At 37.4% G+C, this 16,954-nt stretch overlaps 1 protein-coding gene across 2 annotated transcripts in view; it reads right to left on the bottom strand.

The window, feature by feature from the left end:
* Window positions 1-16,954, bottom strand: part of NOX4 (NADPH oxidase 4) — a 187,446-nt gene that overhangs the window by 123,924 nt on the left and 46,568 nt on the right. For both annotated transcript variants that reach the window (XM_005896256.2, XM_005896258.2), the window contains exons 6-8: window positions 16,773-16,800; window positions 8,856-8,928; window positions 6,694-6,774 (exon numbers count right to left, since the gene is read on the bottom strand). In XM_005896256.2, coding sequence (XP_005896318.1) covers window positions 6,694-6,774; window positions 8,856-8,928; window positions 16,773-16,800 — 182 coding nt within the window. The remainder of the gene's footprint in view (window positions 1-6,693; window positions 6,775-8,855; window positions 8,929-16,772; window positions 16,801-16,954) is intronic.

Below are 16,954 nucleotides of genomic sequence, written 5' to 3'. Positions count from 1 at the left end.
GAAGCTGACAATGCCTCTGGTTCACTGTACTTATTGACAAAGGCCACTCACTGTGTTCCTTGGGTTTAAAGAATAAATGTTTTTCAAAACACACTCATAGAAAGCCATTCCTTTTCAAGTTTCTGAAAAAATGATTTAAGCAGAATATAAATCATGCTCTACAATGAACTCATGCCAGTAAGTAGTCCCAAATGGCAGAAATCTCTGTTTAAAAGAATAATTCAGGTATCATTTATGTATAATAATAAAATATGGTCTGAAAAGTCCAGCTGGCTCAGTTATTAATATTTACTATTATTTGGCTCTCACTGTCATCTACACATCTGAGGAGGACCTTTCCCCTTTCTTTTCCAGAATTCTCACACTATATTTCGCCTCTTATGTAAATAAAAAGTAAAATACAATTACCACCCACACAACACTTCCTAGAGCTAAAGCCAGTGGGAGTGCTGTCTTAAAATTGAGAGGCTAAGGTGCCAAATCTCATTTACAATGCGTTCCCTCCTTGTGCCTTTCAAAGGAGTCGGTGAGGCTCTGGGCTGAGACTCTGTGACATTCATAATTGCTTTTCCCTCCAATATCCCTTTTATCAGTAAGTGAGAATGGCAGTATAGCTCTCCTCTTGATGAGTTTTTCAAATGAAAATGAAGAAAGAAATGTCCAGTTACATTTATGTCTGGAAAGAGGAAACATTTTTGGCTTTTTAATATTTTTTCTGAATGTCTTCTGAATTGAAATATCTTTAAATACAGTGTAAAAATAACAATCTCCTATAAAAGTATATTAAAAATGAGGAAAAAAATTCCTTAGGAGAAGGTTTGTCTTAAAGTCCTGAAATAAACCTTTATCATTAAAATCTATTGCCCTTTTGAGATCTAACAACATTATAAAGATTGTTGCCCTTTCAAGGAATATTCTCTGATCTGCTAAGCAATTTTCATTATACGTTTACCAGATTACTTTGCTAATAGGAAAATCTGGGCTCTTAAAAAAAAGTTATTGTTCAACCAAATAAATGTGGAGTTTCTTCCTTACACAGTTATTTATATTAGTGCAAGTATAATTTTTTTCCTGCTAACATTTATTCAGTATATCTATATTCTACCTACATTGCTGCATTCACTTATTTAAACCTATGAGACAACTCTATCATATGGATATTCCATTATTAATCCCATGTAGTGGATAAACAAGAAAGGACAAATTATCTGGCAAGGTCCTATAGCTAGTAAGTGATGTAAGCTCTTAATTGCCATGCCACACTGATCTCCTAGGGAAAAAATAATATATTTTAAAAATCCATTTAATCACTGAAAAATAATTTGAGTTTGCTGCTGCTGCTGCTGCTGCTAAGTCGCTTCAGTCGTGTCTGACTCTGTGCGACCCCATAGACGGTAGCCCACCAGGCTCCCCCGTCCCTGGGATTCTCCAGGCAAGAACACTGGAGTGGGTTGCCATTGCCTTCTCCAATAATTGTGTTTAGTATATACGAAATATTCTTTTTTTGGGTGCCAGGCAATAGAAATGCTTATAAATACTAATGGAAAAAAATCTAATACATAGGCAAAAAGAATAAAAACGAGGTTAAGCTAAAGGCATACACAATCAAGTTAACTGGGCTTCCCTTGTAGCTCAGTTGGTAAAGAATCTGCCTGCAGTGCAGGAGACCCAGGTTTGATTCCTGGGTCAGGACGATCCCCTGGAGAAGGAAATGGCTACCCACTCCAGTATTCTTGCCTGGAGAATTCCACATACAGAGGAGCCTGGCAGATTACAGTTCATGGGGTCAAAGGAGTCGGACACGACTGAGCGACTAAGCACACAGCAAACAATCAAGGTAATTGGATCCTAAATAATACTGCGTGTAATATTTTGAGCAAAGCTAAGACTTCCACTTAGCCAATATAGACTGCATACCCCAGGAGAACCACATTTAATTTCAATTTCCAGTTTTAAATGGGATACAGGGAAGCCATGCCAATAGCCAGCTTGATTTAGTAGTTAAGAATGTGGGCTCTGGAATCTATTTCAAACAAGAAACAACTTCATAAAAATTAGAGCTTTCCAAAAACAGAATGGGATTTTCAAAATTAGAAATTTACTTAGATATGTTGTAGGGAGATTGAAAGAATCTTGGTCAAAATCATCTTTTGAACTTTCTTCAAAATGAGATTTTATAAAAATAAAATTGACTTTAGAAAATTATATAAAGCAATTGCTCCTCCTTATTATAAAAGTCAACAATTTCAAACAGCTTTGCTGTTGAATTAAAAAACTGTCTACAATTTCTAGCCTATGTTGATCCTTCAATTTTCTGCACTACTAGAATTCTGGAAAATAAAGTATGTTTACACCTGGAAAATATGTAGTTTAAAATTGCCTTTAGCACTTTCAATTGATTTTTTTAATTTCAAAATAATAATCAATGCTTGGAGACTAAAGCTTATATATTACATTGTTCTTCTATACCCTATTATTGTACTTAACATATTGATGGAGAAAAAGCAAATGACCAGCAAATAGTGAGTTTCTGTTCAAATCTAAAGCATACTCTACTAGAAACTTCAGTATAAATTCAAGAAGCTGGGGAGGGGGCGTCGAAGGAGGGCCGAGCGGGTGGCCGCGCCCCGGCCCCGCCCCGGCCCGGCCCCGCCCCGGCCCCGCCCCGGCCCCGCCCCGCGCGCTCCGACCGCGGGCGGCCAGCGGGGCGGGCGGGCGAGCCGGCAAAAATTAAAAAAAAAAAAAAAATTCAAGAAGCTTGTTTTGAATAGCTGTACTTTAGTTGTATAACCAAAAGCTAGAGAGTAAAATTAACAAAGCATTTTATAAATAAAAATATATCTAAGTCTTCAACAATAGAACAAATAATAGCTTCAATAGATTTACTTACAGATAGATCTTTTGCAATAAAAAAGAACATTTTGAGAAATGTTCCATTTTGAAAAAACTGTAAGATTTATCAGTAGTAGTTTTTTCCCCATACCAGAAGCATAATCTATGTAGCTTTATTAAAAATTAAACTTCACAGAATTATAAACTTTTAGTTAGAAGATGAGTAAATTCTACAGATTTGAGTTATAGCACAGTGACTACAGTTAATAATACCATATTGTATACTTGAAATTTGCTAAAAGAGTAAATCTCAAGTGTTCATGCCAGAAAAAGAGGTAACTGTGTAATGTGATAGAGGTATTAATTTGCTTGTACACTTTAAATATATTCTATTTTATTTGTCAATTATTCTCAATTAAAAATTAAACTTCATAAAATATGCATACTACAGAATGCTTAAAGTATTGTGTATTTGTTGCATGACACATTTCAGTATTAGAATAATTATTTTCTTCATTTTTATCTATAATATGCAAAGAACTATTAATTCAGTTGGTATAATAGATTGAATATATAAGTCATTCTTTAGAAGTGTTTGGTTATTTCTTTATATAAATTAAAGTCACTTTCTGTTTATGACCCCTGTTCCACAAAAGTAAAATCAAGATTTAAATATATATTGCATTTCCCCCCATAATGGAGACAGAACTCATTACTCTCTAAATTTCAGAAGTCTATGTAAATGCTTGAACCTTTGAAAAGTGACTCTATTTGAAATATAAAGAAACAGATCTCTTCAGAATTTTAATTTAGTACAGCTTAAAGGCAAAAATATGCATAACTAACTTTACCAGCAAGTTATTGTATTTTTCTCTAATCTGTTATAGCTAGAGATAGCAAGCCCAGGTAAATCAAGATATTAAGCTTTAAAAATAAAAACTTAAGACCCTGCATAATAGGCTCTATGTTCATCCACATCATTAGAACTGATTCAAAGGCGTTCCCCATCATATAGACTGAAGTAACTCAGAAAGAGAAAAACATATACATGGAATCTAGAAAGACGGGGCAACAACGGAGATGCAGACATAGAGAACAGGCTTACGGTGGTGAGGGGATGGAGGTGGGGGGACTAAAGGAGAGTGTAACATGGAAGCATGTACCCTGCCATGTGTAAACTAGATAACCGATGGGAATGTGCTGTATGACTCAGGCAACTCAAACCAGGACTCTGTTACAACCTAGATGGGTGGGAAGGGGCGAGAGGCTGGAGGGAGGTTCAAGACGGAGGGGACACATGTATTCCTATGGCTGACTCATGTTGATGAATGGCAGAGGCCAACACAATATTGGGAAGTAATTTTCCTTCAATTAAAAATGAATAAGTTTGGGAAAAAAACTTAAAACCAAATTTTTAGAAGCATTGAACTCTCTAAAAAAAAAAAAAAAACAATAAAACACTATGGGTTTTTGAGTCAGAATGCCTGGATCTGAAAGCAGAATACATCAGTTAAGCAAACTTTAGCAAGTTATGTACTCTCCCTAAACCTATTTTCTTATGTAAAGGGTGTTTAATAGTATTATTTATCCTTATAGAACTATAATCCTTTAATAGTATAAAGCATCTAAATCATTTTGAATTTATGCTTGGCATATAGTAAACATTATGCAAATCTTTTAAATTAGTATTACCATTAGTAGCACATACGTTTAGTCATAGTCCACTTTAATGATAATAGCCCTGGACAACCAAACAAGCCATTTAAAGAACAGAATATAAAGCAGATTTTCTCTACCAAGGGCTTTCTTGGTGCTACAGAATATGCTAGCCCCACAAGGGAAAAGAACAGAACACAGAGGTTCCACTGACTGTGGCCCTCTCCCCGTGTGTCAGCCATGGCCAGCTGGAAGTCGGGATTACGTGTGGCCATATATCTGTGTGTGTGTGTGTGTGTGTGTGTGTGTGTGTGTGTTTTAGTTCTCAGTTGTATTCCACTCTTTGTGACCCCATGGACTGTAGCCTGCCAACTCCACTATCCGTGGGATTCTCCAGACAAGCATGCTGGAGTGGGTTGCCATCCCCTTCTACAGGGGATTTTCACAACCCAGTGATCGAACCCGGGTCTCCTGCACTGCAGGCAGATTCTTTACCATCTGAGCCACCAGAGGAGCCCAGCCACATGTCTGCTGCTGCTGTTGCTGCTAAGTCGCTTTAGTCGTGTCTGACTCTGTGCGACCCCATAGATGGCCTCCTACCAGGCTCCCCCATCCCTGGGATTCTCCAGGCAAGAACACTGGAGTGGGTTGCCATTTCCTTCTCCAATGCATGAAAGTGAAAAGTGAAAGTGAACTCGCTCAGTTGTGTCCGACTCTAGCGACCCCATGGACTGCAGCCCACCAGGCTCCACCGTCCATGGGTCTAATGCTCTACAATTATATGTTCTAGAACCATGATACAGAACAAACTAAACCAGGACATGGGAGATAGTAAATCAGGACATGGGAGACAGAGGTCCATAAAATGCTGATATCTAAACCAGTGGCCTCCAAAATTGGAGGAAAAACATTTTGAACATGCAGCTTGAGATAAGTATACCATTTATGGATAAGATTTACTGTACTGAGAAAGTATATTATAAAACATTCTGAAGAAAAAATTAACAGCAGGCCTGAACTTTTCTCCACATACTGTCTCCCTGGAAACATTCCGGGTTAAGACAAACAAGGAGTGACAGCTGTGTTACCAGTCGGCATTGTTTGTTACGGAGGGAACACATCTGGACGAGGAGGATGCTGATTCAGCTTCCTGATGCAGTGTGTTCTAGCAACTGAGACCATCCCTTTAGGAAAGCTGGATCGTTATCAAGAGATTGATTCCTGTGGAGCTTAAGCCTTCCCCAAGGCAAAGTAGTCCTTATCTACCCATAGGATCTCACCTTAAAACTGAGTTACTACATAGGAGGTAATGCAGAGAAGGTGGAAAACGGTTCCTGAACATCTAGAGGGACTCCCACTGAAGAAGCATCTGACATTAGCCTGCTGACATTCTGTTTCCAGTCCTGTATCCTTCTACTAAACCAAGTGAATCTGGTGCCAAACAATAGCCTACTGTGTCATTTTAGTGTGAGTGTTAAAACCACAGGTCCACTGTGGTAATCATACAGACATGAACATACACAAAAAGTATATTACTTATATCCTCTAACATAATGAATTATTTTAAGCACCATACATTTGAGTATACTGCTTGGGTCCACATAAGGTTTCACAGAATTTGGGGTATATTTTTTGTAACAACTTGGAAGCTATTGTTTTTCCCTCTGATTTTCTGGTGTTTTTCACAGATGTTTTTTCCTTTGGTCCTTGTAAATCCTTGGCTTTCTCTGCAAATACTAGTGCCCTTAGGACTTCTTAAACTAAAAACTGGTAACTCCATTGTTACAAACTCTGCAGCAGCAAGACATAAGGAATTCCTGAAAATTCAAACATTAAATATATTGAAGTTCTTCACTTCCTGATCATTTTCTTTTAAAGTTTATCAAGATATAACTATAATAGTACACATATATTCCCTCTAATTAAATTTTTTTTAAAAATTAGAGAAAAAGATATAATTATAGAAGGCTTTAAAATCTACAACATTATGGGAGAAGTAATTTTGTCTTTCCATTTTAATATACTTTTAGGCTAGTTTCATTAAAACATGCTATGTCCAAAATAGAGCAATTCACCCCACTCTTGACACTACCCTCAATTCCAGTAACCAAACAATTTTGCCATTTCCTGTGAAAATTTCTATAGACTCATCTGTCATTACCCCATTTTTAAGCACATGTGATTTTTAAAAGTTATTAAACTTACCCTGATACATGTAACATCAGCAACATGTAGAAGACAAAGAAGAGATTATGAGTATACCAGAAGATGTCATAGTTAGAAACTCTGAAAAAAACAAATAACTTAATTTCAATTTCACTTCCTACTCCATCTCAATAAAACAAGCATGCATCCTTTCAAATACATGTCACTATTGAAAGTTGAAATATGAGTTCGTCTGAGACTTATCTATTAATATCAACATATTAACGTACCATTGCAGAAAACTGACAAAAATTATAAGCAACACTTTATCATCTTGAAGATTCTTTGTATTTCAAATAAAGATACATGGAAAAAATTAAAATCAGGTGTTTATTTTTAAATTATTATGATGTAAGGTTAAGGAGCAGGCAACAGTCTGCTAATGTGTACTACTGCTGCCTTTGTTTATCAATATTCTCAATTTAAAAACAACTAATGTTTCTATCCTAATATGTATTTTGAGAGTAGTTCAAAGGAAATTCAGATGGAGATAAATAAATGTTCATCAAAATTTTATATGATTTTTCTAGACAGTATATAACTTTAATATCTTGCGTTACTAGCCTGGGGGAGGACCAAGATTCTAAAAAGGGAGGGGTACAATAAACACAACCTATAAAATGTTTGAAAGAAGTAAAAAGACTATCAGTTACTTATTTCATATATCTGAGTGGATGTTCAGGGAAGCTATCTGATAAAAGCTTAGATGATTCTGATAACAACCCCTGAAACCTTTTAGAACCCCTGGTTTAGGCAATAATCAATACAGTCACATTTACTTCAGTCACAGATTGCTACCACAAACAAGATCAGTAACACCCTTATAACATGCACTCTCTTGCATATATCTGATCTTTTTTAATCTACATTTCTAGAAGTAGAATTACGTCAAAGGACACACAGTTTGTAAGGTTTCTTTATATACACCACTCATTGCTCTATAAAACATGGTTATCAATTAAGAACCCAATCACAGTGTAGGAGTGCCTGTCTCCCCAGACCCAGACTCAACTATATACATCTCCAGTATCTTGGAACTGGGTATTATTTCATTTGTGTTACTTGCTTTCAATTCTTCGGTGACTTACCTGTTCATAGAAATTACCCATTTCTACAGCATATTTCTCAACTGTTGTAAGTAAACTATTCAAATTTAAGAATGTACTAGCTCCAAAGAAGGGCTTCCCAGGAGGCACTCCTGGTAAAGAACCCGCCTGTCAATGCTGGAGACATAAGAGACACAGGTTTGATCCCTGGGTGAGGAAGATCCCCTGGAGGAGGGCATGGCAACCCACTCCAGTATTCTCACAAGAAGAACAGAAGAGCAGCCTGGGGAGCAACAGTCCACAGGCTCACAGAGTCAGACGCGGCTGAGGCAGCTTGACACGCACGCACAGTTCCATATGAGTGCAATGCTGTTCCCAGGAACATGCTACTTTTTAATTTTTATAATGTATATTGGCATTCAGGAGTTTCAGTTTTCATATTTTGAGATAGCTAAATACTTCCTATATTTCCCCTTGTCCATTATGAGCACTGATAACTATAAGTTAAAGTTTCCTCCAAATCTTCAGCGGTGCAATTTTTCACAGGTAACTTTGTCATGGAGCTAGAATTTCATTCACTTCAGCCTTCCTTTCCTCACAAGCTTGCAGTGGCAGCTTTATTACTTAGCAGGTTCTCACATATGGCAAAGTCCTCTTCAGGTCTTTCTACCAACTATCACTTAGTTCAAGGCCTTGGTCATTTTTGCAAGTAAGTCCTATTCTGTTTTTATTAATTAAAGTATAATTTTCTTATAATATTATATTAGTTTCAGGTGTACATCATAGTAATGCCCTATTCTAAGTTACTGAGGCATATTTTTTTTAATGTTTAGTTAAGCCACATCTTCCTTTTATTCCACTTGGGAATTTTACTTGAAACATCCCCATACACAATTCCTTATCACTCAGAATATTTGACTGAAAAATTTTTCCAAAACAGGAAATTATATATAGAAACGTCTCTAGTTCCCTCTTAGTTACACAGGAAACAGAATACTGCATTGACTAAGCATTTGGGTTAATCAAGACATTTTCTACATATGAAAATGAAGATAATCTGAAGGAAATCTAAATAGTCTGACCAAGAAACATCAAAATAATGGCTCTGACACTCACCGTATCGCATATGTTGAAGCTGTAAACATCAAGAATAGTACCAGTACCATGCAGACCCCTGTCAGGCCAGGAACTATAAAAATATACATAAGTACATTTTAACTTAAGTCATACTGAGAAAAAAAGTACAAAAAATTATTACCTTAAAATTCAAAGTACTAGGCTGCTCTGTGGGAAGCCTAATTGAAATCATCTATCTCCTTACATGTTCTCTGTCAAAAAAACCTGGTTTTTTTTTGAATTAGCATTAGTTTCAAGGTACTTAAGGCAAAGTAGAATCTTTTCCACCTTTCACAGAAAAGTCCCTTTTGGTATTTTCAAATATTCCGATCAGAATGGTGACTACATGCACACTTTGACAGGAACATAACTACAGCAAACAGCAATGAGTAATGCAACAGGACACAGCTGACATCCAACATCCTAACTACTTTGGTTTTCTCCATCAGAGTCAATGTCAAATAATTTCTTTTGGACTTCACTATCTAGAAAAAATTTCCAGAAAAAATAAGCAAAACCTGAATAGTTCTAAAAACCACAACTTCAAGTGTAGAACAAAACATGGTGAATGTGAAGAAAAAAGTTACAGTGCTGATTTTTTAAGAATACTCTCAGACATAATTCCCCTTAGAATGGAAAATATTTTAAAATCAGTGTTTCTGTAATTACATAACATTTGTTCTTAAAAAGAAAGCGTGCAAACATGTCATTTTACAAAATTAATACTGGCGTAATAGATTGCTACAAGCCTAGTGTTAGCTCATTAGAGGACATCCAAAAAGAATAGGTGATATGCTATATCAAAGAGCGAAAAATCACAATAGTCTCATTTCTTATTATCTTATTGCTATCAAATAAAATAGTCTATGTTACGTTTATCTACTCTTACAATCACATGAGCAACAGTAAGTACTAAATGACCTAGCTAAGAAAGTCCATCTCAAATCTTTCTAGAAAAGGTACTAACACACTTCTGTCTCCAAAAGTATAGACACCTCCCTACTCTTCTTCTTGACAAGGAAGCACCTGTGCAACAGAAGGCCCATCAGGGAGTGAGAGCCATCAACAGAAGCAAACAAGCTGAGGATGACACCAGGGCAATACTGATAGGCATCATTAGGGTCACAGAGGGTATAGAATGGTTGGAAAATAATATTGGAAATTCCAATGCAGTAGAAACAAGTTTCCACTTGAAAAGGACCACATGAGAAATAAGGGAGTCGGTCTATGGAACTTAATACTTGAGTACACCCTCCTTTTCACCCTTCCCAGTACACAGATTTGGAAGCCTAACAAAACTTGCCTTTCCCTAATGCCCCAATCCAAATCATCTCCCCTCTAAATTCTTTCATAGGGCACTCCTTTTGCTATTGTCTCTCCCATTGCTTTACTTCCTGGGGGTAACAGAAGACCAAGATAAGTACACTAGTTCACACAGGAGGATTTGGCACCCCACTCCAGTACTCTTGCCTGGAAAATTCCATGGACTGAGGAGCCTGGTAGTCTACAGTCCACGGGGTCGCAGAGTCGGACATGACTGAGCGACTTCACTTTCACTTTTCACTTTAAAAAGAACAGCAGGCCTACAAAATGACAAGGCCTTTCCTCTTCCAAATACTTATCCCCCGAAAACACACACACAGCCACCCCAAACTTGTTCAAAAATATTCATTAACCACTTTAATACTCAAGGCCTATAAACAATTTAAGTCTCCATCAACAGATGGATGGATAATTATTTATTGTGCCTGAAAAATTAATCAGCAGTTTAAAAAAATGACATATACCTATGAACCACAAAATTACTAGTCTGAGTGAAAAAACCAGACTCCCCACCCCCCAAGAAAAACCCTGAAAGAATATAAGCTCTATGATTTCTTTTATACAACATTATAGAAAATTCAAAGCATTCTTTAGTGGTAAAAGGAAGATCCATAACCAGGAGGGGTAGAGAGCAGGATGCATTACAAAAGAGCACAAAACATTTTTAGAATGATGGACATATTTGTTATCTTGATTTTGATTATGGTTTCTTACGTATATACATATGTCAAAAGTGATCAAATAACATACTTTACATATGTACAATTTAGAGTACTTCAGTTATAACTCAAATTTAAAGAAGAAAAAAGAGAGAAGGTCCCTCTCTCTGGCTCCAAGTAATTTAAAAAATCCGAAAAAAAAAGAAAAAAAAGAAAAAATCCGTATCTGCCCAAATGAACAAATAAATGACAGAATCCCAGAGGGCTCTGTAATGTGAAATTTGTGGTTGGAGAGGCCTTTCAAGTAATTTCATTGAGGCTTCATGAACGTCTACTGTGTCTACATACACGGTTTCCTTTATATAGTCCTGAACGTGCCGAAATTAGTTTTAGAATGTCTGCAAATCACTTCATCAGAACACCTGAAAAAATGGAGCATGTTTAGAATAGAGGTATAAGTTCCAAAGGGTATTATTTGAACATCAATTCTTTTAGGAATTAATTTCCAGTAAAAATGCTCTCACTACTCCTTGAAGAATCACAGGGCACATTAATGTAAATTTTCTGAGAGGTACTAAAGTCAAGAAACCAGTTTAAATTTGAACAGATATTCTCCAAACACTGAACTCGAGCATTCCTTTTAGAGCAGATCATGGAAAACATATTAGAAAGACTTTGGGTGAAATAGTTGACCTCAGCCATTTGAAATCAAGATGAAATAGAAGCCTCAAATAACCTAGGGCATATGTGTATATCCTGGAATTATAGCCCTGTTATTGTCCCTTAACCCAAATCCCAATCTCATTGAATCTCATCTGTAAACTAAGGAGAATCAATTCAATGTTTTTTAATATTCTTTCAGATTTATGAAGTTATCTTTCTTTTGAAAAGAATTCATTTTTCCTTTCTCTCTCCCAGAAGTACAAAAATTCCAGAGTTTGCAATTTATAAAGTAATAGACTTCATAGCAATGAAGAAGAAAAGCTGACTTATAATTAGCAACGAGAAGAAAAAAAATTACAGACACAGTGGTCCAAAAAAATGGTGAGATGAGTAACTCAAAAACCAAAGAGGAGAGAGTGGGAGAGATAAATTAGGATTTAGGGATTAATATATGTACATTACTATATATAAAATTGGTAAACAGCAATGCCATACTGCATAGCACAGGGAACTATACTCAATATCTTGTAATAACCTATAATGGAAAAGAATCTGAAAAAATACATTTATCCATATACACACACACATATATATGCATGTATAACTGAATCACTTTGCTACACGCTTAGCAACAACATTGAAAATTGACTATACTTCAGTTTAAAAAAAGCTAAGATTTTCTGTCACTGCAATTAAACAGAGACTGGACAACCAATTATCTGGAATGTTGCAGAGAATATCTCCGTAACAGGTAGAAGAGTTTAAAAACAGATGATTTTTCTACAAATGACCCAATTTCATTCATTTTTAAGGCTGAGTAATATTCCATTGTATATATTATATACTGCTGCTGCTGCTAAGCCGCTTCAGTCGTGTCCGACTCTGTGTGACCCCAGAGACGGCAGCCCACCAGGCTCCCCTGTCCCTGGAATTCTCCAGGCAAGAACACTGGAGTGGGTTGCCATTTCCCTCTCCAATGCATGAAAGTGAAAAGTCAAAGTGAAGTCGCTCAGTCATGTCTGACTCTTAGCGACCCCATGGACTGCAGCCTACCAGGCTCCTCCGTCCATGTGATTTTCCAGGCAGGAGTACTGGAGTGGGGTGCCATTGCCTTCTCCGATATTATATACTACATCTTCTTTATCCATTCATATGTAACATTTAGGTTACTTCCATGTGCTGGCTATTATAAATAGTGCTGCAATGAACACTGAGGTACATATGTCTTTTTTTAATATTTATTTACTTATTTAATTGATTGTTTGGTTTACAAAATTGGTTTGATTTCTCTCATACATCAACATGAATTAACCATAGGTGTACATTTTTCCTGAGAAGGCAATAGCACCCCACTCCAGTACTCTTGCCTGGAAAATCCCATGGACTGAGGAGCCTGGTAGGCTACAGTCCATGAGGTCGCTAAGAGTCGGGCAGGACTGAGCGACTTCACTTTCACTTTTCACTTTCATGCATTGGAGAAGGAAATGGAAACCTACTCCAGTGTTCTTGCCTGGAGAATCCCAGGGACAGCGGAGCCTGGTGGGCTGCCGTCTGTGGGGTCGCACAGAGTTGGACACGACTGAAACAACGCAGCAGCAGCAGTACATTCTTCCCCTCATGCGTCTTTTTGAATTATGGTTTACTCACAGTCTATAGCTAGTAGTGGGCTTCCCTCATAGCTCAGTTGGTAAAGGATCTGGCCTGCAATGCAGGAGACCTGGGTTTGATTCCTGGATCGGGAAGATCCCCTGGAGAAGGAACTGGCAACCCACTCCAGTATTCTTGCCTAAAGAATCCCCATGGACAGAGGAGCCTGGCAGGCTATAGTCCATGGGGTCGCAAGAGTTGGACATGATTTAGCAACTAAACCACCACCACCACCATGCCCAGCAGTGGGATTGCCGGGTCATATGATAGTTTTAGTTTTTAAGGAACCTCCACACTGTTCTTCATGAAAGTGTTTTAGTCTCTCAGTTGTTTCTGACTCTTTGAAGACTCCATGGACTGCAGTCCACCAGGCTCCTCTGTCCATGGAATTCTCCAGGCAAGAATACTGGAGTGGGTAGCCACGCCCTCCTCCAGGGGATCTTCCCAACCCAGGGATCGAACCCAGGTCTCCCGCACTGCAGGCAGATTCTTTACCATCTGAGCCACCACTGTGGCTGATTTACATTCCACCAGCAGTGCAAGAGGGTTCCCTTTCTCCATACCCTTTCCAGAAACTAACACAGCATTATCAAGCAATTATGCTCCCTTTAAAAAAGGCCAAGAAGATGACTTTTATCCATTCAGGGACTACTTTCTGGGCATCTGTATTGTAGTGTCAAGTGCTAGAGTAAAAATGAATCATGCCCTAAAATAAATCTCAGTCCAGTGTGGGAGAAAGGATAAGCCGGCAATTGCAACACAGGGTATTAAGTGTTGAAAGAGAGCCAAACTGAGTATTTTCGAGGTACATCAAAGGACATCCTAACCTAGCCTTGGATAACAGCTCAGCCAAGTCCCAATAAATTAGCCTCTATTAGCACACATATCCCAAGAGTGAGGAAGCACAGGTTAGAAAGTATTGGGCTAGTCTGAGTTCACTGGGCAAAGTCACTTAACAAAATGAAGTACATTGTGAACTCTCTCAGTCTTCAAGTTATAAAGGAAAATCTGTACTTGTTTTCTTAGGGAAAAAATGCTTATTACATTTACTCTTATTGTTTTTGATCTATGCATATTAGGTTAATTAGTAGCCCATAAAATGAATGATTGCACTACACTGCCATTTATAGATGAAATGAAAGATCATTTTCATCCCTACCCAGATGTAGTCAGAAATATACCATCTTGTATTCATCATCCTGTTTTTACCAAGATAATTGGAGACATGACTGTGTTTGTTTATGAGGGTTTTTCTAATTGAAATTGGATACTTGGTGTTTTATCCTCATCATACAAAGTACTACCAAATTTGGAGATACATGCACTTTTAAGTGTCTAAATAATTCAATCTATTAAATTTATTCTATAAGTTCTTAATTGGAATGTTTTAACATTTATTTAGTGAGTCAAAATACCATGGAGGAGCTTTAGCATCATATTTAGGGGGACTGGGTCTGTGTTCCTGGGAAATAAATGGGTCCTGATGAAAAGTATAGTCTCTCTTTCATCAAACTTTATGGAACTGGGCCACCAAAGTGATACTGACATGCTGATCTGGGGCAATTCAAGCTGCTTGTATTGAGAGAAACTCCACAAAATGTTTTCTCTCCATCCTCTGCGAGTGGCCCTGTTCCACTGTGAAGAAACTGATTTCCGGTGGAAAACACCATATATGTAGGTAATAAATTATTCTACAGTATATGGAAGGAAACCAACTATTCATAGTATTTACCATGTACTGTTAGGGTCCCAGGCCAAGAACGGATCAGCTCTGCTTAGTGGAATTAGGGAGAAATCTGTGCATAATGGGGTGTGTCAAATGACACATAAAGGATGAGTGAGAGTTGAACAGGTGAAGAAAAGAGAGTAAGAGAGGAGGCAACAAGTAGGTAGTGGTGAGAAGTTATGCTCAGGAGTATAATCAGATGCTCAGTAAAGGTAAAACAGCACTGAGAAGGTTAATAAAACACATTGCCAGGTCCCAATTTGGTCTCTCTCTACGCTGAAACCAGGAATTTGTGTTTTTAAGTATAATATTACTCTACTTGGCCCAACACACTCATAGGAACTTCTGAGAAAGAACACAGGATGACGGTGTTTCATGCAGAGGGAGAGACCACCTACTTATAAGCATTAACTTTACTAAGTTTCTTAATGTAATATCTTTGTCATATGAGATCTTTTTATACTTTTATAAACTAAACTTTTTAAAGCATTTCTAAGGCTTCAACTATATTCTATCCAGTAAAAGAATATTAAAACAAACTTCTTATTTATTTCTCTTAAATTAATCCATATGAACCAAAAAATACATTCATTCATACATAAGGTTTTATTTTTCTGCTTTTCCTCCCTTCTGTTCTCATCCAATTCTTAAGGCTTTAATAAAAACATGTTTTCAATGAGCAAAGTTGTAAACAAAACTAAATTGTGTTCCTAAGGAAAAAACTGTGAAATACGTACTTTGCAAATGGCAAATATCATAATCTATAGGCAGAAAAAATATACTATAAATATGTAGCTGTGACATGAGGGGGGGAAACACCTGAAATATTATTATTTTTCATCATAAGACTGATTCAAAAAAGAAACAATGCATTTGACAGAGCCATGTCTCAGTCCTGTATGAAATTCTGATCCTTAATAAGTTAGTACAGACAAGACTTTATGACAGACCATCTCCCATCCACAATCATCGTGTCTCTGAAACAGGTGCCTAAAGTCCCCCAAATATAGTCTCCTTTTCATTATTATAAATGTAAGATTGAGAAAGAGAAAAAATAGTTGGAACTGTACTAATATCAGGGCCAAATTTTGAGATGTTCAAATGCACTTTAACAGATTAATAGTCTAGACTGAGATTTTATGGACAACATGTTTAAGAAGGGAAAATAAATTAAAAATGAGAACAGAGACACATTTCAAGAAAAATAACTTATTTTAGTGACTGTTTCTCCTCTTCCTTATAGATTTTAGGATCAGAAAATATCCTACTAAATTACTAAATATTAAGAACTACACTGATACTCAGAGTGCTTGGTGTTTTTTCTCCAAAACTTCAAAAAACAGAAACCTGTTCCCTCTGTATTCTCCAATAGTACTTGTCCTAACAGCGGGCACATGGCAGGCACTCCTAAGCCGCTGCTGCTAAGCTGCTTCAGTCGTGTCCGACTCTGTGCGACCCCATTGAGGGCAGCCCACTAGGCTCACCCGTCCCTGGGATTCTCCAGGCAAGAACACTGGAGTGGGTTGCCATTTCCTTCTCCAATGCAGGAAAGTGAAAAGTGAAAGTGAAGTTGCTCAGTCATGTCCAACTCTTAGCAACCCAATGGACTGCAGCCCACCAGGCTCCTCTGTCCATGGGATTTTCCAGGCAAGGGTACTGGAGTGGGGTGCCACTGCCTTCTCCACTAGTATTACGTAATTTCCATAGAAAGACTACATGAAAAGCAAATACACTGTGCTTAATTTTACTCTTCATTCCTTTGAACCCTGATGGTTTGCCCTTACCCTTTGGTTTCACTGAAACCTTATGCTTGACCAGTTGTTTGACATGAACATTTCCCAGGCTGTATTTTGGCATATGTATAAACACGGTATAGAAGCTGCAGTGATAACAACTTACCAGTTGTGAAGAGCAGTTTTCTAGGATCCTGAAGAAAAAGGAAAAAAAAATGTCTGAAAAATACAACACTGATCAACACAAAATTCTGCAAGGAGTCTGTGAGCGATAAGAGCCATGTGTTAGGCATGTAGGATACTGTCCTCCCAACAGAAATAACAGAGATTCAATTAAGTTTCATAATG

The sequence above is a fragment of the Bos mutus genome, chromosome 29, assembly GCF_027580195.1.
Source record: "Bos mutus isolate GX-2022 chromosome 29, NWIPB_WYAK_1.1, whole genome shotgun sequence".
Classification (NCBI taxonomy): Eukaryota; Metazoa; Chordata; class Mammalia; order Artiodactyla; family Bovidae; genus Bos; species Bos mutus.
The sequence above is the reverse complement of the archived record's forward strand: the minus strand, read 5'-3'. Positions and strand labels throughout refer to the sequence as shown.